Consider the following 24,076-nt stretch of genomic DNA (forward strand, 5'->3'; position numbering starts at 1 on the left):
CTGCCACAGCCAGAGCTGGGCTTGTGTGGTGGGTGGGTAGACAGAGGAAGGGTTGTCCCCCATCAATGCTGTGTTTTATACAAGGGGGAAATGAGGAATCGCCAGTGGCTGCTTTTTCCCTTACAAAGATGCTGCCGTGTCCTCTGCTGGTCTTCCCAGATGGAAACGACGCTCTCATGAACTGAAGGAAAAGGAGGCAAGTTCAGACACTGGGGCAGGCATCAGGAACCCTGGCCTTGAACCCCAGCTCTGCCACATTCTTGCTGTGTGACCTTGGGCTGGTCACGTAATCACTCCATGCCTCGGTTTCTGTGTCTGTAAAATGGGGATCACAATACTTCAGTTTAAGAAATGGCTCTTTATCTTCCAGCAATGAAGTACTCTTCCCTCTGTGCACGATGCCCGGGCAGATTGCGCGAACCTTTCGCCTTCGGAGACCTACTGTAGATTCAAACTCTGCCTAGCCGACAACAGAAAATAATCTTGCTCAAGCGCTTGGTGGATGGTTTCCACGTCGCCAAACCAAGACACATTAGCCTTTGCTGTGGAGCACTCCAAGACTGGAATGGCAGGGGGGTTCTGCTGGTCAGGACTGATGTGCGTGGCAGCAGAGCTTAGGGGAGGCGCTGCCGGGACGGGAACAGCTGGGGTCCAGCAGCTCAGGGCAGGAGAGAGGAGCAGCGCAAGGCTCTGCAGCTGCCAGGAGTGGAGGAGAAGGAATGCTGCAGGCTGGGGCTGGAGGGCCTTGAGGCTGTCTGGAAGCCGCAGACCTGGCGCTCCGGGCCGGGCTGCAGGTGAAGATTAAAGCGCACTGGCAGAGCAGGGGGAGAAGTTCGCCCTGTCTCCTGCTGCCATTAGCCCTGAGACGCCTTGCACAGGAAATCCACCCGCAAACCGCAGAAAGAGAAACTCATTAGCTGTACTTTGTGAGAGCGCGAGAGCGAGCTAACGTAGGGAACTGGAGGGCGATATCCCTATTAGGCAATAATCTGAGAATGTTAGCGTAATTATTCTTTAATTGTCGAAAGGTAATGGCCCCAGCACTGATGTTGCAGGAGCAAGAAGTGCAGCCGTTTGCCATGTGTCGCGGAGGAGCTGGAACCGGGAAGCACGGCGCTTTTATCCTTTCTATGTAGCCAGCTTGAAGCAAGAGAGAGCTTTGACTCAGGCCTGTAATTTGCACTTGTGTGATGGAATCCCTGGGACGCTTCCTGCACCGATTGAAGCCTTTGTCATTCTCCGTGTCTGGGGTCCCCTGATTGAATGGGTGGCATGGGAGAAGTGCTGTCAGGAGCTCAGCAGGGAGGCGGGGATGCCTGGTAAGCCCCTTACGCGCTGTATTTTCCTGAGCTCCCCTGCTAAAATGGATTAAAGGAAAGCGATAAGTATATGGGATTTCCGTGCGTCTGGAGGGACGGAGAGATATTAAAGGTATTAACTTTTCTGGCTGGGCTGATGATAATTCAGTTTTCAGCCTGGACCAGAACTCCGCAAGGAGCCCATGGGGAAGCTGCGCGTTCAGTGCTAAAGGAATCAGCTCCCCAACAGAATCGGGGCGGCAGGAAAAGCCAGTGGGGTGGGAATGGGCGGAAAGCGGGCGGATCTGAGGGGCAGCTCTGTGGATCTTGGCGACTGGAACGTCAGCAAAGAGCAGGGATGAATGAACTGATTCGGGGTTGGAAAAGTGACCCTTGGATGTGAGAGGGGTGGGGGTGCTGGGAACATGCCACTCTCCTCGCCGTGTAAGGCGTCCAGTCGCTGCCAGGGCATCTCGCTCTTCAGGGAAGTGTTGTAGATCCGAACAGCCTTCCCCGTAGCCCCGTGCTACCAGCAGCGCAACGTGGGCTGGGCAGCACCGTGGGGTAGTGGCCTCGCCTGTTGTGTCTGGAGACCTGGGTTCAAGTCACAGGATGGGACCACATCAGAACCTCGGTGGATGGAAATCTTGGCTTGGCCCACGTGTGAACTGAAATTGGTGGCCTCACCTGCTCCAGGAGAAGGTTTGTTCCTATCGCACCATCCTTGGGCAGTTAACATGCTGCTGAGGAGGGAAACGGGCGTGGAGCAGCCCTAGCTGGCATGGCATTGCCAGGCCACGGGAGATGGCCGGCATTGCGGCTGCTGGTGTTTTCAGACTCTCTTTCTTGAGAGCTGCAGTGCAGACCAATGAGCTACAAAGAGTCCCCGCTCAGCCACGCAGCTGGGAGAAGGACCCCCTGTAAGATCTGCTGTCTCCTAATGAAAAGTTTTCTATCACGAGCAGCAGCAGAACGCCCCAAGCTGTGGGACCCTCCCTCACACCTCCTGGGAGGAAGGTTGTCTGTTTGAGGGCTTGGAGTATGGCAGTGTGAAACGGCCGGCCCTGCAGAGTCTAGAGAGAGTGGGGGGCCGGGGTGGGGTAGAAGCTGTCAGTGGACTACGTCGCTGATTGTGACAATAGCGTTTCCTGACTGACCTGCACGTTGCGAACAGCCTGTGCCGTGGAACAATCGTCTCTCCAGAGACGCTGAACCGAATTCTAATGACACCTCTGAACAATATTTGTTTTGTGAGAGAAAAGCAAACCATATGGCGTGTGGGAGACTGTCTGGGGCTGCATTAAATGCGGATTTGTTTTTCATTTATACTTCGATGTAGCAGTGATGTGAGTGTCTTTTATTCATTGGGCAGAGATCCTGTCACTCGCCCATCTTGCGTGTCCTGGAAGGGGAGGCAGAAGGGACAGGGACCGGGCTAGCGGCTCTGAAAGGCTCCAGTGCTCTTCTTTACTTGGTGCCAGCTCGTTCTCAGTCAAGATATTTCTTCTTGTAAAAAGCCCGTGGGTCTGGTGCGGCTCCCACTGGCGCAGGCCGGAGTCTGGGAAAGCCGCAGGGGAGCCAGGGAAGGTATTTGGGTGCAGAACTGGTGTATGTGAGAGGAGACCCAGGCCCGGCAGACACCTTTGGCTTGAATGAAGCCGTTCGTAGGGAACGGCTGGTTGCCGGGATGGGATCAGCTGGGGGCAGACTCTCTGTGCAGAAGCTGGTCTCTGTGCAGAAGCTGGTTTAGGACTAAGCCGTGGAGCCCAGAATTAAATGAGTGGGGGGGGGCTGCCCGAGGTGGATGGTTTTGGGCTGGGATAACACCCGCCAGTGCAGAAGCGCCTCGGTGGGTTTGAAGGTCTCCATCCCTCAGCCCCAGGAAAGGGACCTGTCCCGTAAGTACCCACCCCCCCCATGAGCGGGCCAGGCCTAGGCTGTGGCCGGGGCAGTGGAGGCAGGGCGCGGTGGGCAGGCGGGTCTGGCTGAGGGGTGCGTGCCCTGCAGCCCCTAACGGGGGGCTGGCTCTCCCTTCTCTCTCCCTCGCAGCCCTGTTCACAGAGACCCCGCACGACATGACGGCCCACGCCGGGGAGGACGTGGAGATGGCCTGCTCCTTCCGAGGCAGCGGCTCCCCCTCCTACTCGCTCGAGATCCAGTGGTGGTACGTCCGCAACCACCGGGATTGGACAGACAAACAGACGTGGGCTTCGAACCAGGTACGCCTCCCTCCCTCCCTCCCACGCTTGGCTTCTCTCCCTCCGGGACTGAGATTTGTTGGTGTTTCCCTTTGGCAAACCAGACCCCCCCCACCCAGCCCACCCCGGCGCCGCAGGCTGGTGGCGGAGACCTGCTAGCGCCGTCACGTGGAGCCGGCACTCCCTGCTCCGTGCGCCCACTGCCGGCAGCCCTGCGGGGCGTTCCTGGCCGGCAGGTGTCTCTGGGATGAGCCAGGGTGCAGGGTGTTTGTGTCTCCAGCAGGCTGAATACGGAGACTTTATCCCAGGAAACCCACCAGAGCTGCAGGGAGCTGCCACCGGGAGTTGTAGGAACCCAGCACCCTGTAGGATCAGACCCTTTCCTCCTTTGTCTAGCGTACGCTGACCCCAGCTCCACTTTCCCCACTCTCCTTTTCCTTCCCAGTAGCCCTAGTCTGGTGGGGGAGCCTGTCTTTCCACCTGCTCCGGCCCCGAGTCCCCACCCTGCCCTGCCCGCCAGGGATGAGACAGGAGGTGACTGCGCAGGGTCCTGCAGGCCAAAGCTCTGCCCCCGGGCTGGAGTGGAGCAGCCAGAGCATGCCGCGGTTGGTTGCTTTCCCCAGTTCGCTCCGACATCCGCTGGCCGACCCTGCCGGGATCCGACACTGTCGCAAATGGATGTCTCGGTGCTCCTGTGTTCTCCCTCTGCGTCATGCGCTTGTCCTCCTAGCCATCTCTTCATCTCCCGCTCCCCCCACTGCGCCCAGGATATCAGTCTTGGCAAACAGCTGTCTCTTTATTTCTCTTTCTGTTCACACAGAGATAAGGGCCAAATAATGGAAAGGCAGCTCTCGGTATTTTAATGAGGCTTTGTTATTGTTCCGTTGGCAGAACGCTGCTACCGGTATTGCCATAAATTGAGAGAAGTGTCAGGGAAATGCTATCGCTCCACAGCATTGCTATAGAGCGGGAGGGGTGCGGGCAATGGGACGCTCTGCAGTTCGCAGCAGGGCACGGCGGCTTCCAGGGAGAAAGCTGCCTGCCACGCCGCAGCCCTCGGACTGCTGGCTCCAAACGTTAGGCACGACTGCCGAGGAGTTGCCCAGCCCGTTAGCCCACGCGGAGGCATTGATTGTGCTCGGGGGGAGCGTGAAGGAGCTGAGAGTGCCAGCAAGGGGGGACTGGGGAAGCAGAAGGGTCGCGACGCGACCTTAGCAGGCTCCGGACGCGAAGCTCAAATCTAAACCCCGATTGCAGCTAGGTCGCCTTTGCCAGCCAGTCAGGGCTCGTCTCTAGCGCGCCCCAGATGTCCAAGAGCCTCTTCCCATGTCCCTGCACAGCTGTGGGTGTCCCAGCCGGCGAGCTACAAGACCAGCGTGGTGGTGAGGTTGCACGCTGCTTGGGGCAGCGATATTTGAACTTAGGAGCTGACGGTAAAGCCAGCTGACGTAAGATGCAGGCACCTCCTGCAAAGTGCTGGGTGCTCACAGCTCCCGCCGGTCGTGCATGAAGCCGGCATGTCGCCAGAGGGCCCCAGTTCTGGTCTGGATACTCAGAGGAGCACCGGGGACAGCTGAGCGGTCCCTTACGACCCCGCCTTAGAAAACCGCTCAGCACCTGGAACGGCTGTGCCCAGTGGGAGGCTGGCGGTGTGTGTCTTGTGCGGGCTCTCCGCAGCGGGTGGATGTCACCGGGAAAGAGCGCGGTGAGGGGAGAGGGGCCGGAGAACACAACCACTCAACGAATGGCTGTTTTCTCCCTCCCTTCTCTTTCTCCATGTCATGTATCCGAAGCCCCCTCTACACCTGGGCTGCCCCCAACGGGGCCTGGGCCCAGCGGCAGCCTTGTCCCCGTGCAAGGAATGTCTGCTCACTTCTAGACACCCTAAGTGGCCAGGCTGCTGGGGCTGGGGCAGGATCCGTCCTGGGTGTGTTCTCCAGGGCTTTTCCCAGCCCACCTTTAAATCGCTCGGCCCATTGAGCGCCCATTCTCCTTGCCCGATTATTCCTTTGTCTGAAGTCTGTATTTCCAGCCATTCATTTTCCTCTGCCCAGTCTCGTCCCATTACTCCTGGCCGTCCATCCCAGTGGTCCTAGCACTCCTTAGTCATCATTTAGCCCAGCTGTATGTTGTTAATCTCTCCCCATAAATCATTCTCCGCAGCCCCTTCATTCGGCTTTTGCCTTCTATTCATCATCTCCCTGGCGTGGGGGGCCCCAGTACTGACGGCCGTGTCCTAGAAGGGGTCCCAGCAGAGCAGCATCAGGCATCTCCCCAGTCTCTGGCCTGGTGCCTCTCTGCCCATTGCAGCCCGGTGTCGTCATCTTGCATTGCAAACTCCTTTCTAATCTGCAGTCTGCCAGCTCTCTCTGGACTGGAGCAGCAGGTGCTGTCAGGCAGGACTCGTGCCTTTCCCAGACGCCTCGTTCAGCACTGAAAGCCTTAAGCAGAATTAATTTTTCCTCTTTTCCTTTCATTGCTAGAACTTTCACACTCAGTAGCACACTCGCTTCCCCTCCTCCACCCTACCTCCACCACGCAAATCCCGACTCTCCCAGCCTGCCCCCCTTCTCCAACTTGCCTTTGAAGCATGCATTACTGGCTGAGGTGTGAATTAGTCTGATGGGTTTTTCTCCCCTTCCAGCTGAACTAATGGTTCTCTTCTCTCCACTCGCTCCCCGCCCCCACTCCCGACAGCTCAGAACATCTCAGCAGGAAGAAGCTGGGAAGGATGCGACAAAAATAAGCGTGAGTTTGGCTGACGACGTCAGGGTACAACTGTAACTTTTCTCCCCGAGACGCTGGCGGCTTGAACAAAAATGGCCCAGTTTTGTTTTTTAAAGGTTTTGTTCAGTTCAGTTTGGAAAGATGCCGTTAAGGGAACAGGTGTATGTGGCTGTGGTCAGGACAGTCTGAGAGGGGGAGATGGTTTGGGCCAAAGACACTAGTTTCCTTTTGCTTCCATTGAGGCTGGTGGACGGGGCTCGCTGGGGCTGGAGAATCCAGAGTGAACCATCCATCTGAAGGCTCCACCGCACCAGTGTTTCCGAACGGGAGCATTTCACCATTTGTAGCTGGCCGGGTGACACCCCAGTGGCGCGTCCCATGGGCTCCAGGTCACCCCACACAGCCAGCTGCAGAATGCGGCTCTGGGAAAGGCCTGATCCTGGGAGGTGCTGAGTGCCCTCCTTCCCCAGTGGAGTTCATGGGCAGCGAGAGACTTTGACTACTCGCGTGGGTGCGGGTTGCTGACGTGAGGAGGGCTGCAGGCTTAGCAGTTGTTTGTTGGCGTTGCCGGAGCACCTGGACGCTCTGTGCTGTACAAACACACAGCGAGACAAAGTCCCTGCCCCAGAGAGCTCCTGATCTGAGCAGACAGACAGCCACACGCTGGGAGAAAGGCACGGTTTCCAGCCCCATGTTACAGAGGGGGAGCTGAGGCACAAGGACCTGAATTTGCAGTCAGACCAAGGCAAATCGCATTTTAAAGCCCCTTTATGCTGCCCGCTGGTGTGGAGGAGAATCTGGCCCCGACAGAGGGAGAGACTGGGGCAGGTGGTCTGTGTTGAGTCCCCGGTGTGTGTCTTCACCGCAGGCCCTGCCTGTCACCGCCTCAGAGCGCAGCCCTTTCAGTCCGAGCTGAGCTGCTGAGAGCTCTGGGAAGGCAGACAGCCCTCCCCAGCCCCGCTGCGGCTCTGCTCCCAGAACGAAGGGTGGCCAGGCGGAGGGGCTCAGTGCAGGGTACCTCTGCTCTGATTTCCTTAGGTGTCTATGGAACAAGTTTACACTAAGAAGGAAATAATCTAATTTACTTAGCAGATTAGAAGTCCAAAGCCACTGAGGCTCATGTGAATGGACTGAGGAGACGCTAATTAGTTAAATAAAATAAATGCTCCTGGCCTCCTGCTGTCGCTGGCGTTTTCCCTCCCGCCCCGCGCTCTGTCTCCCTCGCTGCTCTGACTGATAAGTCAGGAGTATCGCAGACGCGCTTCTCAATTATCGGGCAGCTCATTGTGGAGGCGGGTTTTGCCAAGGTGCGGGCTGACAGAAATAGAAGAACGTTTTTCAAAGCCCTGGTTCTACGTGCCCCGGCTCTGACCCTGGGTGGGTTCAGGGCAGCGTGCTAGCGTGAGGAAGGGCAGAGCAGGCGCGGTACACCGCTCCCGGGTTCTGGGCTGAGTTAAACAGCGGCGCTCACGGGGTGGTTCTCAGCCCCCCAGCCGTAGCACGCCCCACGCTCCTGTTCTCAGCCCCTCACAGGCCTGGGCCTTCAAACTCTAGCACAGAGAGCCCCAGGCTGGCAGAATGTAAATCTCAGGAGTTAGGCGTCTGCTCTGACTGTGATGTGTGGGGAGTAACATGCCTCAAACCTATTGCCAACAGCGCCTTCCCCACGCAAAGCACCCGGCACCGGGGAATATCCCCCTGGACCTGCTCAGATGGGCTGTCTGCAAAACGTTGAGCCTACATTCATCACCCTGCACACGTTGTCCCTCCAGGGATTCATTCCAAAGCGCATGTGCTGCGGCTGTGTTTAAAGCCCTTCCCTAGCTGAGATTTCTCAACAGCACCAGGCTCTGCCCTGAGACTAGAACAACTCACCTTCCCTGGAGCCCTCCTCCGGAAAACGTTCTCCGGGCTGGACTCAGAGCTGGTGGCCAGGGGCTCTGCTACTTCCCTGGCGTTGCACAAGTCTGAACTGGGCTCAGGCGTCAGTACTGAATGATGTGTAATAACCTCGGGCCGTGCGCTCTTGGAGTGTGGTCTCAGCACCCCTCAGACGCTGATCAGCCTGGAGCGTTGCTAATTGTTTGCAGGGGAGAGCTCCAGGGAACACCCGGGTGCGTCAGGAAGTTGTTACTGATGCAGACACTGGCGCTTTCCCCTGCTGACACCCTGTCTCTGGATAATAGTATCACTGTGTCATGGAAGAGAGATTAAATGGAGATCCCAGCCCCTCGTGGCCATCTGAGCGCGCAGAACCTTTCTGTAAGCATTAGGGACGTTCAGCCATGGGCCAGGGCCAGATTCCAGTGAGAGGCACTACAACCTCCCCCCTGCCCTCCTTTTGTAATTGTGCCTGGGCACGGCATGCTTCTCTCTCCACTGCAAACCCCTCGTGTGCTGTCACACGTCTGCTGCATCCCGCCCAGCTGGGGGGCGACATGGTTCCTGGCCAGAGTTAGCAGCAGGAGGCTTGGGGCTGTATAAATACACCACAGGCCCCCATTATGAATGATTGATTATGATGAATGATTGATGAACGTAAATCACCATCAGGGGAGGCAGAGATGTAGAATTTTAGGCCTGGAGGGGCCCCGCTAGATCAGCCAGTCTGAGCTCATGTGTCTCATGGGCCCCCATCAGCATCCAGCCAGCCCCACACGCGAACCCAGCAAACGAAATCTGATCCAAGTATTACAGCCCGCGGGCGGCTAGACCATCACGTGCCACGGGCAGAGAACCGGAGAGCCCCAGGTGCACCAGTGTCCGGGGGCCGCGCTGGGATAAGGCCTTAAGTCAGCTACGCCAGGTAATCCTGGCAAGAGACCCACACCCACATGCTGCCCAGGAAAATGAACCCCCTCGAGCTCACTGCCAACCTGTCCTGGGGGGAAACTCCTTCCTGACCCCACATGGGGGTGTGTTAACAGTCCACCAAAGAGCTAGGCTGGTGTCACACGCTACACCAGCCTCCCGTGCGACCTGTGAGCCCCTCGCATCCTGGGGCTGGGAACTGCATGGTGGGTGGACGGTGCCAAAGTCTTAGCGCTGCAGAACCGCAGGGTGTTTTAGTGGTAGGCCAGTTCCCTTGTGCGGTGGGTAAAGGAGGGTTATCGATGCAGCCCACAGGCAGGCATGGCTCCAGCTAGCGCGTCTGCCTGAGACTGGCTGAAACCCACTGGCAGGAGTCCTTGATGGACGGGCGTGACTGTCTAGTGAAAATAGACCGTGCTCGCCCCCGGCCTTCCTCCCTGACACGCCAGAATTGAGGAGACTGTGTTAGGGGTCGGGGGGGCCCCACGACTGGTTTGGTTGTGTCCCTGCCGGAGCAAGGGCAGTGACAGGAGGACTAGACGGAACGGCAGAGTCCAGCGTCCCCCGACCGGCTCCAGCGCAGCCCCAGCCACGGGAGTTGTGCTGGCGGGACACCTGTCCTGGCAACGCACGGCGCCGGGGCCTTCAGAAACGACCGGCTCACGCACGGGGCTCACCAACCCGTGCCGGCTTTTGTGCCTGGGGCAATCCGCTCAGGGCTGGTCCTTGCTGCACCGACCCTGCGCGTTCGGGGTTAGAAGCTGCGGTGCAGGCAACCTGCAGCACTGTCTGCCCGGTGAGCTGTGTGAACCAGCAGGCCCGCGCCGCGCCCCTTCTGTGAGCTGCAGCCCTGCATGCCCATGGAGCGCGGGTGTGGGTGTATTTAAAACCTCCTGAGGAAGGCAGGGCAGCTGTTCCAGAAGGAAGCGTGTGAACTGCAGCCTCCAGCCTGCTCCACCCGCAGACGGCTGCCCTTGGCTGGCCACGATGTCTGGCCGGCTTGGAGGAGCTGAGCCAAGCTCCGTCTTTTCAGGGGAACGTCTCTTTTAATTGCCGTTTTGGTCCCTGCGGGACATGCCGCTGTGGAGATTTCCCTTCTGAGTGCTGGTTTCGAATGACCCCAGTGCTCTTTGGTTTGGCTGGCTTCCACCTCAACCCATCACCCGCCCCAGCTCAGACTTCCCAGCTGCTCAGGCCGAGACAGCCTGGGGGAGCCTAGGTCCTGCGGAGGTGCCAGCGGTGCCTGAGCTCTGCGGCCGGGCCCATCGGTCTGGCACAGGCTGGATGGGCAGAGACCTGCCCGTACAGCGTGTCTAGAAGCGGTACGTGCTCACCCGGGGCCTCTCGGGGGTGCTCAGCACCCTCGATTCCTCTGAGGGTTCGTGGCACCTTCAGGATGTGGCCCCCTATTGTGGGCGTTTGGGACAAGTGGCTTCCTCACCCTGAGCTCATCCCCAGGCCGCCGCGCACAGGGTGCGGAACGAACACGTCATGTTAAACCTGAAAGAAAAACTCCCTAGCCATCCCCAAGCCCAGCCACCTGGAAACACACCCGCCCCCCACTGCCAGACGGGTCCGTGCCCAGTTCATGAAAGGAGTGGGGGAAACCAAGGCAGGCAGCAGCAGCTGAACGATCCTGTCTTCTGTTAACTGTGCAATTGCATTTTTCAGCATAATTAGGCCGTTAATTGCATGCCTGGATGTAATCAATGTATTTGCATGTGTAACGATGATTGATTTCCAGGCAGGCTGGGTGTGGCGCTTCCTCCATTTCCTGCCGCTCAGGGCGCGGGGGAGAGATTGGATTTTGAAAATATTTGCGTGTTATTTTAAATGTCCTTGATTGTTAAATGTTTGCGAAATTGAAAAGCAGGGCCCAGAGCTGAGCCGTCGCCACCAGTGACTCTGCTAAAACGCACGCCACGTACAAAGGGCACGTTGAGCAAAAACGAATGGGAACAGAAAGCGAACCCGAGCTCTGTAAATTATATGCAGGAAACGTAGCATTAAAAGCTCCCGTAGCCATTTGTTATCCACCGAGTCAGATCATAAATAACAGTCTCGGTCTTAGTGATGCAAATTTCATTACAGCCCAGGAAATAGGAAACACCTTCATAAACTGACTGCATTAATCCCCAGGCACATATTTTCACCAAGGATGAAATTCACCCCTGTGCAGAGGGCCAGCTCCAGATCTCTGCAGCCAGGGGAATGAGGGGCACTTCCATGAGGAGAAAGAAGAGGAGGTGCTGTGAGCTGAGAGAGGCACACAGGAACCTTTTCTCCTCATTTTAAACAACAACTGCTTACGAAGGAGCCTGGGGGGTCGAAGGGTGGTAGGTTTTCAGACGTTCAAACCCGTGTGGCCTTTCCAGGTGCGCTGGAAAGAAAACTTTTACAGCAGCTTGGGAGGCAACAGGAGCTGCCTGTTTCTCTGAGGTCTTTAAACATCAGATGGTTGACGTACAGGTGTGCATGCGACCACTCACTGAAGGGCAGGGCTGCCCAAACAGTGACAGTGTTTCCCTAGGAGGGTAGGATTTGCCATGCCAGGAGATATTGCTGGACTACCAAATTGATTGGTCTCCAGTTGCAGCACCACCACTATCCAGTGCTGCAGAGAGAAGCTAAAAAAACAAACCATCAGGTATCTAGCCCAGTGCTGCACGGTGGGAGAATACTCCTTCCTGACCCCTGCAGCGGTCACACCACACCCTGAAGCATGACATTTCATTATTTTTATCTCAGCTGATATCTCTGCAGATATTATGAGTGGCCATAAAATTATCCAGCCCTTTTATAATCTAGCCACAAGCCAGGACTCTGGGCCCCGCTAGAGCAATGAATTCCACAGGCTGACTGCAGGATTTGCAAAGGAGGGTTTCCTTTTATTAGTGCTAAATTTGCCAGCCATTAATTTCTTGAAGTGACTCCTTGTTCTTGTAATGCAAAGTTAAAAAGAGGAGCTGATCCGTTCCCACGATACCCTTCATAATCTCACATGCTTCAGCAAAGGACCCTGGAGTTCTTTTCCCTTCAAGGATGAATAATCCTTGTGGCTGCAATAATTATTATCATGCGTAAATTCTGGTCTCTAGTCTTCCAAGGCCCTTTCCAGTCTCAGCAGTATCTGGTCTCCAGGGGAAGGAACCGCGGTGGGACACACTGCTGTACTTGGAGAAATGGCATTGTCCAGTGGAACAGGCCATCAGAATGGGACTCGTGGCTCGTTGACCTTGGGCTAGTCACTGGGCCTCAATTTTTTCCGTCTGTAAAATGGGAATAACGATCCTCTGCCCAACTTTGCAAAGTGCCCTGACGTGTGTGGATGAAAAGCGCCATGGAAATGCAAACTGCTATTTAAATTCCTTCCTGACCGTGCTGCAATCAGAAGCATGAGCTTTGCTGACCTTTTTCCTAGTCTGTGCGGCTACAGCCGTGAGTGTTGGTCACAAAATTACCCAGCCCCCTGTTCTAAAAATATATCGCCAGTATTTGACTCCCTGGCACCGTCCTGCCCATCTAACTCTCCTGCCGCATTCTGAAATTGCAGGGGGAAAACACGCTCCCTGACAACCTGCCTGTTGCTGTACTGGTGTTCCATGCGGCGCCACGTGGGCTTCAGCCCCAGGGCGGGCAGGTGGGGATCACAGGCCCATCCTCTGCCGGGTTTTCAGCTCTAGTGGCCATTGGCAGCGCTAGCCTCTGTGGTTCCCGTGAGCAGACACCGCGCAGGGGACGTGGAGGATCCGCTACCGCATGTTGCTCCCATGCACTCTGCAGCAGGGTCTCAGGGGAGCCCCTCCGTGGCTGCTGATGAGCGGTGTAACGCCAGCCCCCCCAGACTGTGTTCATCCAGCCCCCCACCCCTGTCCGCCCATTTTAGGGCATCAGTTCATTGCTCGCTGGCTCGGCAGCCTGCAGCTGCGGTGCACATGCAGCCCTATAATGGCCCGTTCACGAGGGCACGGCCAGGTCTCGCCCGCTCTCTGAGCCTGTGGCTGGGTTTGGTTCTGCCCTCTCGGTTCCCCAGCAGGGGTCACGGCCTCAGGCTGCAGCCTCCAGTCCAGCGGCTAAACCCTGCAACATCCTCAGCTCCCCAACACTGTGGCAAGGAGAAAAATGGCCTTCCCCAGCCGGTGTGATTCTCGGGCGGGAACGGAGCCAGGGCCCCTGAGGGTGGGTTATAAATCTGCTTTATTGACCTCACCCAACAGCAGCAGCAGCAGCTCGGGCTAGTGAGTAAGTCTTAAATTTCATTGGGTGATAAATACTGCGAGCGAATCAATTTGGTAGAAAAGCTAATTAGCCTGCATGGGTCTGCATCGATCTCCCAACCAGCTCTGGAGAATGCCGGGGATGGAAGCTGCTCGTGACTGAGACGCTGTGGGTGGAAGGAGCCCCAGCGTGCAGGGGCCGTAACCTGGCGGCTTGGAAAGGGGGGGCCTGGGTGGGCAGTAGAGCTGGCGGCCTGGGCCCTGCCCACAGAGATGCTCCCCCAGTGGCTGGATTAGGATTATGTCTGTCTGGCTGAGGTGCACGGTGTGGCCCAGACACAGGCGCGGCTCCAGCCCGTGTTTGGAGCCCTGGCCCTCTCCAGTTTGCTGCACCCTCCTGCCGTGTTCAGCGGGGTGGCGACCCACAGGGTCGCTGGTAACATCGATGGGCAGGGCCCGGCCTGAGCCAAGGCCGTGGGCAGCCGGGCATGGCCAGTCACGCCGCCGGCTGTCTCACGGCAGGCTGCAGCAGAGATCCAGCTCCCCCGGCACCCGTCTGGCTGCGGCTCCCGCGTGACACGTGCTGGGAGCTAGCATGGGCCGGCTGCTCCGGACCTGGGGCAGGGGTTGAGCCTTGGGCCCCACCCAGCCTGAGATCTTGGCTCCCTCCTTGGGGGCATTGCACGGGCAGAGGGGTGAGTGGGAGGGGCTGCCACGCCTAGGGGCCGGTGTGGGGCTGGGCCAGGGGATGAGGGTCCCCGGAGCCCTGCTGCCCTCATCCCAGCGCTCTCTCTCTCTCTCTCTCTCTCTCTCAGGTGGTCAAGGTGGTCGGCAGCAACATCTCCCACAAGCTGCGGCTGTCCAGGGTGAAGCCCACCGACGAGGGGACGTACGAGTGCCGGGTGATCGACTTCAGCGACAGCAAAGCCCGGCACCACAAGGTCAAGGCCTACCTGCGGGTGGCGCCGGAGGAGGGGGCCGAGGGGCACCGCCACGGCGCCTCGGCCGCGCACCTGCAAGACACCCAGCTCTCCGACCACGCCAGACCGAGCGGGGCCCACGCCCACCACCAGCACCACCACAGCAAAGCGGGCAAAGAGCTGCGGAAGCGGGCGGCAGACGCCTCCTGCCTGCTGTAGACTGAGCCGCCGCGGCGCGGCGCGGGACGGGACGTGCTGCTGGAGTCTCTTCCCCCACCCCGCGTCCCTCCCCACCCCGGACTGGCAGAGACGGAGCAGCAGCGGCTGGGCGGCGGGGCCTGGCTGCTGCCCGCTGGCTGGAAATCGAATGCTCCGCAGCAGAGACAGCCGCACGCTCGCACGCACGCACGCCGTGCCACTCGCATGCAACCCTCGCGCCCCGGCCTGCCATGTAGATACGGCTTGGTACCTTTTTTTTAGGGCTCCCCTTGGGCAGGTGCAGTGCTGTGTCCAGGACGCCAGTGCAGAAACGGGACTTCTCTCAAAGCAGGGCGTGGCCACGGGGGGAGAAGCCAAGACCCCTGTGCCGTAAGGGGGTCTCTACCTGCTGTCCGGATCCAGGGCAGGGGAGGGGGCTCATTGCGTGGGACAGGGCCACTCGGCGCACCGTTCCCCCTGCTGCGCCACATGCAGGCAGGGCTTCGTGCCAGGTTTACTGTAGGCCAGCTGTGCCCCACCCCTGGCTTGCATTGCTAGCTTTGTATGACGTTAGTGAACCCCGCTGGGACGCTCTGTACCTGGGAATCCCGCTGTCACTCTCTGCTTTGCCAAGTGAGTCCTGTCCTCCCGCCCGGGAGAGAGCCCGATTAAGTGTTCCATCTGGATCCAGCTGCGCGGCTACAGGTTCTGTCTCCCATTCCTATAGACTGTAAATAAACGTACCTCCTCCTTCTCCTCCTCCAGTCGGTCCCAACCCACTCCCTGCCCCAGGAGGCCAGGTCTCTGAGGGCATCAGAGGAAGCACGGGGCGCGCTGACGGGCAAGCAGAGCTAGTTTTAAGGGTCAGAAAATATCAGCTAACCTGTGTAGCTTTCCCTTGGATAAAAGAGGGGGCCTGGGTCAGCTGGCGGCTGGCTAAGCTTGGAAAAGCGCAGCGCTCTGCCATCTGCAAGATCTTGCCCCTCTTTCCTCATTGCATTTCATGGAGACGTGGGGAGGGGCTCTAGCCTTGCTCCTGGCTCTGGCTGTGCCCAGCTGGGCCGTGGGGCTCAGGCTGCCCTTTCCCCTCTGGGCAGGGAGGCGGGTGGGTCCCAGCCACAGCCAGGGTCAGAGAATGCCGACCTGGGCGTGTTCAGTACAAAAGGCTGAGCCCAGCCCTCGGCCCCGGGGCAGGTGTTGATATTTCTGCGTGCTCTCATCACCCGTTGGGAGGGCGAGTTGCAGCCCGCGAGAGCAGCTCCTGGCCGGGGCGGGAGGCTGTGGTCTCCCCCATTTGCAATCGCAGTGAAGGGGAACTCAGCTGCTCCCTTGCTATAAACTCCCCTTGCACCACATGATCCACTCTGTGACTCTCAGCCCTGCAGAAGTGAATAAAGCTCTTTAAATGAACGCAGCCTCCGCCTCTCTGTTCCCAGCTGAGTTCTACCGGGCAGGGGAGAGGGGCCCTTCAATAAACACTTAGCAAAGTAACTGAGCAGAGCCTGGCTTGAGACGGCACCCTTCCTGCCCAGGACAGTGCCCTGGAGGTGGCCTGCAGCCATGCCACTCCCTGGCCAGGCCCTGGTCCCAGCAGCAAGTCCTGCCCAGCTGCAGAGCAGCACTTGAGTCCCAGCTGGGAGCCCCACCCCGGCCAGGGGATCAGCTGCAGCTGACTCTCCTTAGGCTCAGAGCATCAATAAGAGAGAGGCCGTGCTCCCGTGCAGGGGCCACTGCTCTCCCCAGGCTGCGTCTGGGCTGTCCACAGAGCCTGCGGCTGGATACGCGGTGAGTCTGGGGTTTGTGGGGATGGCACCAGAGCCCCCTGGAAGAACCCCCTGCAAACCTCCTGGGAAGCAGCCCGTAAGCGGGGCAGGTGCTAGCCTTGCCCCCAAATGGCCTGGCGCCGTCAGTCAGCTGCCTGCTGGGGGTGCACTGCAGGCTTAGACTGAGACGCCACCGCCCGGGGCTCCCCCATCACGTATGCACTGTGCATGGGCTGAGGCCCCTCCTGATGGGAGGCCGTGGACCCTGAGCTTCTTCAGTGGCCGAGCTCCTCTCCTGCCCCATTTTAGGGTAACAACAAACCCACCAGAGCCTCCAGAACCTCCTCTGCCAAAAGAGAAGCTCCCCTGCCCCCCCCTTCAGCTCCTCACTAGTGCGAAGTGCCCCCACCCCTGCCAGCGTGACACTGCCGTGATTTAGCACCTGAGCCCCGTGCGACCCGGCAGCGGCGCTCCGCGTCCTTGTTCAGGGCTGTGATCTGCCGCCACTGGACATGTGCTTTCAGCGCCTGCTTTAGAGCAAATGGGAGGGAGGCGAGGCCCGGACACCGGGTTTCTCTCCTGCTCCTGGCGCTATGTGCCACGGACTCTGCACTGCCCCGTGCAGAGGCGGCCTGGGGTTTAAGGCGCTGCTAGAGAAGAGCCTGGCTATCCTACTGCTAGACAGAGACGTGCGGAGCTGCGCTGGGCTAGAGGAACCCACAGCAGAGGACAGAATTTGGACTCTGTGTGCAGAGACAGCTGCTACACACCCCGACCTAGTCCTGGGACCAGCTGCATTGCAGAGCCCCGGACGGGCTGTGCAACCGCTTACACTACAAAGTACGCGGCTCAGATTAATTCTCTCTGCTTAATTTTCTGCGGCATCCGCAGAGGTTTCCACGGGGTCTCTGCCGCTCTTCTTTGTGCCCTGCTGATGGGAAGCCTCACCGTGCTGTGTGCCGCAGCAGCCCTTGGGACACAGCTCCCTCCACTAGCACTACAACCAGCCGTCCCTCAAAGTGGAGCAATTCTTCCGGGTCTCCTGGGCGGGTGCTGGCCCTGCTCCGTGCCAGGTGGCTCCAGAAATCCAGTTGCATGAAACTTGACTGACTGGAGGTGTCGACTCTCCCTTAGGCCCCAGTCGGGGCCGTCCGGCTCTGCGGATATCACTGCGTTCTCCAGAATCAGAACTTTGAGGAATGCCTAAAGAGAAACTCGGAGCCCTGCTGGGTCTGAAGCAGCCGCCTGAGAACCAGCCATTGTAGCAGGGGGAGGTGGGGAACTTCAAAGCCTGCTGGTGAACTCACAACCACCTGAAAAGCACAAACTGCAGGGCCCCACTGCCCTGCTGGCTCTGCTAACAGGTTCCAGCACTCCAGGGCCTGCATTAGCAAATTACATAATGCCTTAAAAAAATCACCCAGGGCCAATGTCAGTCAGTCAGTCAGATCTAGATGGAGAGGAAGAGTGCATGGCCTGCAATCATGGACCGCAATAAAAGCTATTCCTTCCCTCCCGCCTCCCAATCCAGCTCGGCATGGTACACAATAACAGGAGTAAACTGTGCAGAACCCTATAAATACGCAGGATACTTTGTTAGGAAAGAAATATTAACCGGCTCCAGGGAATGGTCGTTTTTGCTGGAAACCCAGCGCTCCCACTAGCAATAATAATCCCTGGTCTGCATCTCTCTCTGTGACAGGCCCCTCGTGTGTTTATTTGTGTTGCACTCTGATACCGCTTGTCAGAGAAATGTAGATCTCCTTCAGAGAGAGGAAAACATCAGCCAAATAGTAAAAATAAAGTACAAAGGATGGCAAAGAAAGAGAAGGGGAGCAGTTTCAAGAGTGACGCAGGGCTGCGAATCGCCTCAGAACAAATGGGATTAACTAAAAGGTGGTGTCTGGAGTAATAGTTGGAGAACCCAGAGGTGAGTTATTAAAAACAACCACTGGTTTTGTTAGGAGATTAATTTCACTGAGTTTAACTGAGCCTGCAGGAGCTGTGGGGGGGGGGTCGTCCCAGCTCTTGGAGGCTGCCCCCAGGTGGCTGAAGCAGGAGAGCGTGGTGCAAACCCTAGGACCGTGGTTCCCAACCCGTGGCCTGGGGGCCAAAAGTGGCCTGCGGGGGCTTTCAAAGTGGCCCACGGCTCCCCTCCTGCTGGCTGTAGAAGGGAGCCATTGCCTAAGGCCCCAGGTGGAGCGCGTTGCCGTGGGGCTACAAGACCGGTGCTGCTCCTTGCTCCGTCTTTATCCTCCCCTCCCCCTGCTACTCTGATCCTCCTCGCCCGCCGACCAGCAAACTCAGGAGGCGGTCGGTCCGCTATAAAGGCCAGGCTAAGAAAGGGACTAAAGCCAGGCATCTTGCTGGTGCCCCCGTGCCGTGGCCGGCAGAGCAGATTAGCTTTCTGTGCAACAAGAGCCACTGCTGAGCCCAGAGCTGCTGGCAGACCAAGTGCCAGCCATCAGGCAACCCCAGGGCTAAGGCATGAAGGCCACACCAGCCCCGTGCTCTCGTCTGTGTTAGATCCACTTTACAGCTAGGGAGACTGCAGCAGAGAGAGGTTAAGTACTGTAACTTGCATAGAGTCCAGAAAGCAATCCCAGTCCCCATCCTGTGATCCAGCCCCCCACTGGCCAGAACCTTCTGTCTGCTCTGTGCTATTCTGCCTCGTGCATTAGCATCAGAACTAGCAGCTGAGTTCTGGCTGCAGTGTTCTCATCATCTGCACTGGACGCTGCGGGTGTGTGAAGCACAAAGAGCTCATTTCAGGTACTAGAAAATGGGCTGAGCTAAACTGCCGGCAGTTAGATAAAAAACAAACCCCTTGGTTTGGTTTGTAAACGGAACAAACTTAATATGCAAGTCACTGATGGAGAATAAATAGGCACCATGAAAATGTCATTTCTACAGAGTCACTTTTCTGACCATTATCCCGCTTCAAACAAAAGCAATTTACTCTGCCGGTAATAAAGCAGGGGTGATAAAGAAACTGAGAAGAGCTGCACTACTGTGTTCTCGAGAGAGGCCCAACTCCCTGCCCCGGCAGCCACTGCGAAAGAGCCACAGGATGAGGCCCGAGACTGCGGGCCACTGAGAATTTCCAATATAGCCATAAAGCCCAGAGGAACCCAGTGCATCACATACGACGACGAACTGGCTGGAGAAGCTGTATATGAAAAATCAATCCCCGGTCAGAAGCTTCTGCAGAGCTAAATTAGAGCATCAGCGCGCAGCAGAGGCATTGCAGGGCATCTGTAGAAACGGCTCTGCTGCCATCATCGAAGGGAACTGCTCCGTTAGCCTTGGCACTCTGCACTGGCATTGGTGTGTGCAGATTTGGAAGTTGAGCACCTAACTGCTTGATTGTGCATGCAACTGCCTGGCTGCGTGTGGAATCCGCTGTGTGTGCAAATGTGGGTGCGAAAAATCAATGTACACCCTGCCTTAACAGCCCTGTTCCACTATGGCAGTCTCTGTTCTCTGTTGGCTTTTCAAAGCCCATTTCTCCATTGACTCCAATGCAGTGCTATAGTGTGCCCCCGTTTTCTGCCCCAATGTACCTATTAGTAACTTTAAACCACAGCCCGGTTCGCACTCATGGGGTCCTCAGGCTCTGGGCTGGCTCCCATCTCTGCCACTAGCTGCGTCCGCCCACATTGGGCAAATATTCGGGATTATTTAAAACCCTTTTTGGCTCCTGTTGAAAATGTCAGCGCCGCATAAGGCCCATGATCCAGCGAGCCTCAGAAATTAACCCCTTGAGGGCAATGTCTGACGATTCTCACGCTGCTTGTCTTCCCCTCTCCTGTTTCCGGGGGCCCGAGGAATGATCTGTAACTGCAATATAAAGTTAAACCTTTTGTAAGTGGCCACCTGAGGATTAGCAAGAACCACTTGCCTGGTACAGCTGGTCTTTAACTAAAGGTCAGAGAAAATTGTGCTGGAAACCTTGGGGAGACCTTAAAGGGGCCACGTTAGTTGAGGGCCGTGCCTAGCAGAGGTGGGACAGGCGGGTCGAATGTGCTGAATTATTTATCACCTTATTCAATGTAGCTCTTGCCAGTTTGGGGATTTAATGCAGTGAACGGCTGGGTGCACGGGGCTTTGACAGGCCAGTCAATGGGGACCGGCCACGAATGCCGAGAGCCTGCACGTCAGGGATTTAATGCAGGGTGGTAGCTGAGGAAAGGTGCTCAGTGGCACAGCGGTGAAGGAGACGGCACTCGTATTCTGCTAGCGCAGGCGGCCTCCAAACTTTTCCTGGGACCCCCTTTGAAACTATTTCAGGCTGTGACAACTCCCCCCATTGCCATACTGCCCTTACTTCTGCGGCGCTGCTGGGGGCACCCAGCCAGCAGCCGCGGCTCTCCAGCTGCCCCGGCACGCGTGGGGGCTGACAGATCACGACCTCCCCGTAATAAGCTGGGGGTCGCGGCCCCCAGTTGGAGAACCCTTGTGCTAGAAGGAGGATGTCAGGGCTCTGCCCTCTGGTGTTGGTGCTTACACTGATATGGCAAGAGTTTGTGCCTCCGCCCGGCCCCCAGCCGCTCGCCGCCCACGGGATACGCCTGCACTAACCCACCACGGAGCCCGGGGTTTGGAGCAGCCCCTCCTCGGGGGGGGGGGGTGTGTGTCACGGGGGGTGTTGCACACACAGGACAATAATCTAATTTGATTGTTGTGATGTAGCTGCGTTTAAAGCCTCACAGCCTCTGGTGGACCCCGTGCTCGCTCAGCCATTGCTCAACCGCAGCCCATTTGCTGGTCAGGTGTGTCTGCCCAGTGCGTCCCAAGGCGAGTGGCTGGGCTGGGAGCAGCTCAGGGACAGGAGCAAAGAGGTGGGTTGATGAGCTGGCAAAAACAAACATAGACCAGATTGCTCTGCTCTGCCCTGCCAGCCAAGCCAGGCCTGGCCGTTAACACCCGCTTCCAACAAAGAGGCTGCTGCTGTGCTTCTCCGTTAATGAGACAACTGCCGGCGTTGGCTGCATTCGATGTGTCTGGGTCCGTGAGCTGCTCTGGGCTTAGTTCTTTGTGGCAGAGCACTGGCCTTTAGCCCCCTGCCCGTGAGCAGCACGTGGGACCCGGCTCCGATTCTGCTCCATGCAGGCAGGCTACGGCACTGCTGAATTTGGTTCCTGGGGGAGAAATCCTTGCTGTGGAGTGGTGCTCCCCCGGCAGCGAGGGCTGCAGAGGACAGGAGCAGCTCCAAACCCATGGCAGCTTTTCCATGTCACACCCAGGTCACCACTGACTCCGTGCCTTCGCGCAGCTCAGCGGGTTTCCAGTGGTAAATGTTAGTTTAACCTAAAAACCAGAAGGCTGTTTTATTAGGTCACCAGGAAGCCCGCACTAAAATTACAGCCTCAGGCTTCTGTCTCTGCTTGGTGCAGCAGGTTCTAGCTGTTCCTCTGCCACGGCGTTAGCACACAGAGAAGGCAGATGGTAATTACAAGAACTTTTCCAGTTCATTTTTTCTCATTCCATCCCCAGTGCTACAAAACAGCCCCTTCCTCCCCTGGGGTGTGGAGGGGGGGACGACAGCCAGAGGTGTGGGGAGGGACAGGTTTCCTGCTGATGCAGGCTTCCCTGCAGCTGTGCCAAAGTCAGCCCAGACCACGGACCCTGGAGCCCGGTTCATGCTGCTTCTGACAATTAGTGAGTTCCCGTGCAGGCCGGGAAGCGCTTTAGCCCCAGAAGAATTCTTTGCTTGCAGCACCATCTACAGGAGCCCTGGCCAGAGCGTGACAGTGCTGGCTTCCGCACAGGGCCAAGGCCCCCCATTCCCCTACCCCCGCTGGGCTGTAACGGCGCCACTCCCGACTCTCCCCACTGCGAGAAGAGGGTTGGGCCTGATATTCTTAGCACATGCCCTGGCTTGCCAACTCTCAAAGGCAAGTCTCAGCAATCGGGTAAAGTTCGTCCTCCAGCCATCTCCCGCGGCTCTGGCTCTGAGCTGACCCATGGTTCTAGGCACCATCTGCCACAGACGGGTGTTCAATCAGACACTGCCTGCAGCCGTGGGGCCGTGAGCTTGGCTACTCTATCCATCCTGCATGGTGACACACACACGGTCCAGGCACCGCTTCCCTCCGTCCGCTCTCTGGGGGGGTTCCAAGGCCTTGTCCCCTCCCCGCTGCCCAGGGGTGAATTTCACCCCCCAGACAGAGCGAGGAGCAGCTGAGCCGGGCGGTGCTGAGAGCTTGGTTCTGCAGGCAGCGGAGGCTGCCTGTGCATTTGCAATAAGGTTCTTGTTCCTGTGTGACACGAGCGCAGCTGGGTGCGAACGAGGCTCCTGGGTCTTTCCAGGTGCTCCGATGCTGCCGGAATGAAGCCCCTATCGGCATGCAAGGCAATTATTGTTTGACTGATCAGAGCACCCTGGAGCCCCATCATGGGCGAGGACCCCACTGTGCTGGGTGCTGTACAAACCCAGAACAAAAAGACAGACTGCAGCTACCTCCTGCCCCCCGCTCCCCCCACCCCCACGCCTGGCCAGGCCTCATTTCCTCCCCTCCCAATTGCTGGTTTTTTTGTTTCTAGTTTCCAAGTGAGCAGCCTGAGAGCTGCCGCCCTCCTGGTGAGAGCTGTCTACCCACTCCTTCCAGAGGGAGCGCTCAGACATCCCCTCGGTCCCGTGCTCGCCACCTTGGCGAGCGAACGCCACTTCTTCAAACTCCCTTCTCTCAGCCCCTGCCCGGCTAGAGCTGGCCGGCCTGGCACATGACAATGGAGTGGCAGGCAGGAGATTCAGAGAGATGCTGACGGTGCTTTGTGTGGCGGTGGGGGGGACGGGGACGAGACGGGGCATTAGGGAGAGAGGTTGCTATTGCTAGTCAGGAGAACCGGCCAAAAGAAAGGGAAATGAGCTCTACAAAGGCGATGCAGAGGTGGATTCGTTCTTGTAAAGCCCCCGGGAGCCAGTGGACACTCCCCGCAGGACCTTTCAGAACCCTGTCCTCAAACCAGCCCCCAAAACCACCGAATAGCCTGGAACCAGGGAGTCCCCTCAGTACTTTGTGCTCAGAGCGTGAGGGGCAGCCAGGCTCCCTCCCTCCTCCGAGTGCCTTTTGTGCTCGTGATAAAGCCCCTGCGCTCCACGACGATTCCTGGTGGGAAATCAAGCACAGACCCATAGAATCATAGCCCCATAGGGTTAGAAGGGACTGCAAGAGTCAACCAGTCCAACCCCCCTGCCAAGATGCAGGATTTGTTGTGTCTAACCAGCCACGCCAGATGGCTACCCAGCCTCCAGGGAAGGAGATTCCACCACTTTCGGAGGCAGTTTGCACTTACAGCTCTTACAGTTAGGAAGTTTTTCCTGAGATTTAATTTAAATGGGCTGTGCTGGAGTTTGAACCCACTGCCTCCTGTCCTGCCCTCTGTGGCAAGACAGAGCTACTTTTCTCCATCTTTTTTATGGCGGCCTTTCAAGTATTTGAAGACCGCTATCACGTCTCCCCCTTCGTCTCCGGTTTTCCAAACTAAACACACCCAGCTCCTTCAGCCGTTGCTCACTTGGCTTGCATTCCAGCCCCTTCATCATCTTTGTCGCTCGCCTCTGGGTCTTTTCCCGTTTCTCTACATCCTTTCTGTACAGCAGTGACCAAACTGGACACAGAACACCTTTTCAGCAGGAATTTGAAAGGACTCCCAATATCCTTGCTCTCACACCTTCATCAGGGGAAGGGAGAAAAGTAAGTGTCATTTATAAAGTAATCAGCCTGCCGCTGGACTCCGACAGCTCTCTGTGTTATCGTCTGCAGCGCACTCCTAAGGAATGGCGGTGCTGGCACGGGGCTCGGAGGGCTTTAGAAAGGCACCCGTTGGAACGCATGCCATGTCCTGTGTGGAATGCCTCAACAGGAGCACACGAATCGTTTGCAGGGCTACATCGCTCAGGAGGCAGGATCTGACTGCACGTTAGCTGTACTGGTACGG

The 24,076-nt window shown here is 57.6% G+C and overlaps 1 protein-coding gene across 2 annotated transcripts in view; it reads left to right on the forward strand.

Moving 5' to 3' along the window:
- The window catches only part of VSTM2L (V-set and transmembrane domain containing 2 like), a 42,396-nt gene extending 26,617 nt beyond the window's left edge, over positions 1-15,779 (forward strand). Inside the window, exons 2-4 of one of the 2 annotated variants that reach the window (XM_067553944.1) lie at positions 3,348-3,517; positions 6,194-6,244; positions 14,067-15,779. In XM_067553944.1, coding sequence (XP_067410045.1) covers positions 3,348-3,517; positions 6,194-6,244; positions 14,067-14,390 — 545 coding nt within the window. In that variant the 3' untranslated portion in view covers positions 14,391-15,779. The remainder of the gene's footprint in view (positions 1-3,347; positions 3,518-6,193; positions 6,245-14,066) is intronic. The other variant, XM_067553945.1, reaches the window with a different exon arrangement.
- The last annotated feature ends 8,297 nt before the right edge of the window (positions 15,780-24,076 follow it).

This window comes from Emydura macquarii, unplaced genomic scaffold, assembly GCF_026122565.2.
Source record: "Emydura macquarii macquarii isolate MOO-44397 ecotype Brisbane River unplaced genomic scaffold, CSIRO-AGI_Emac_v2 contig_1483, whole genome shotgun sequence".
Taxonomy (NCBI): Eukaryota; Metazoa; Chordata; order Testudines; family Chelidae; genus Emydura; species Emydura macquarii.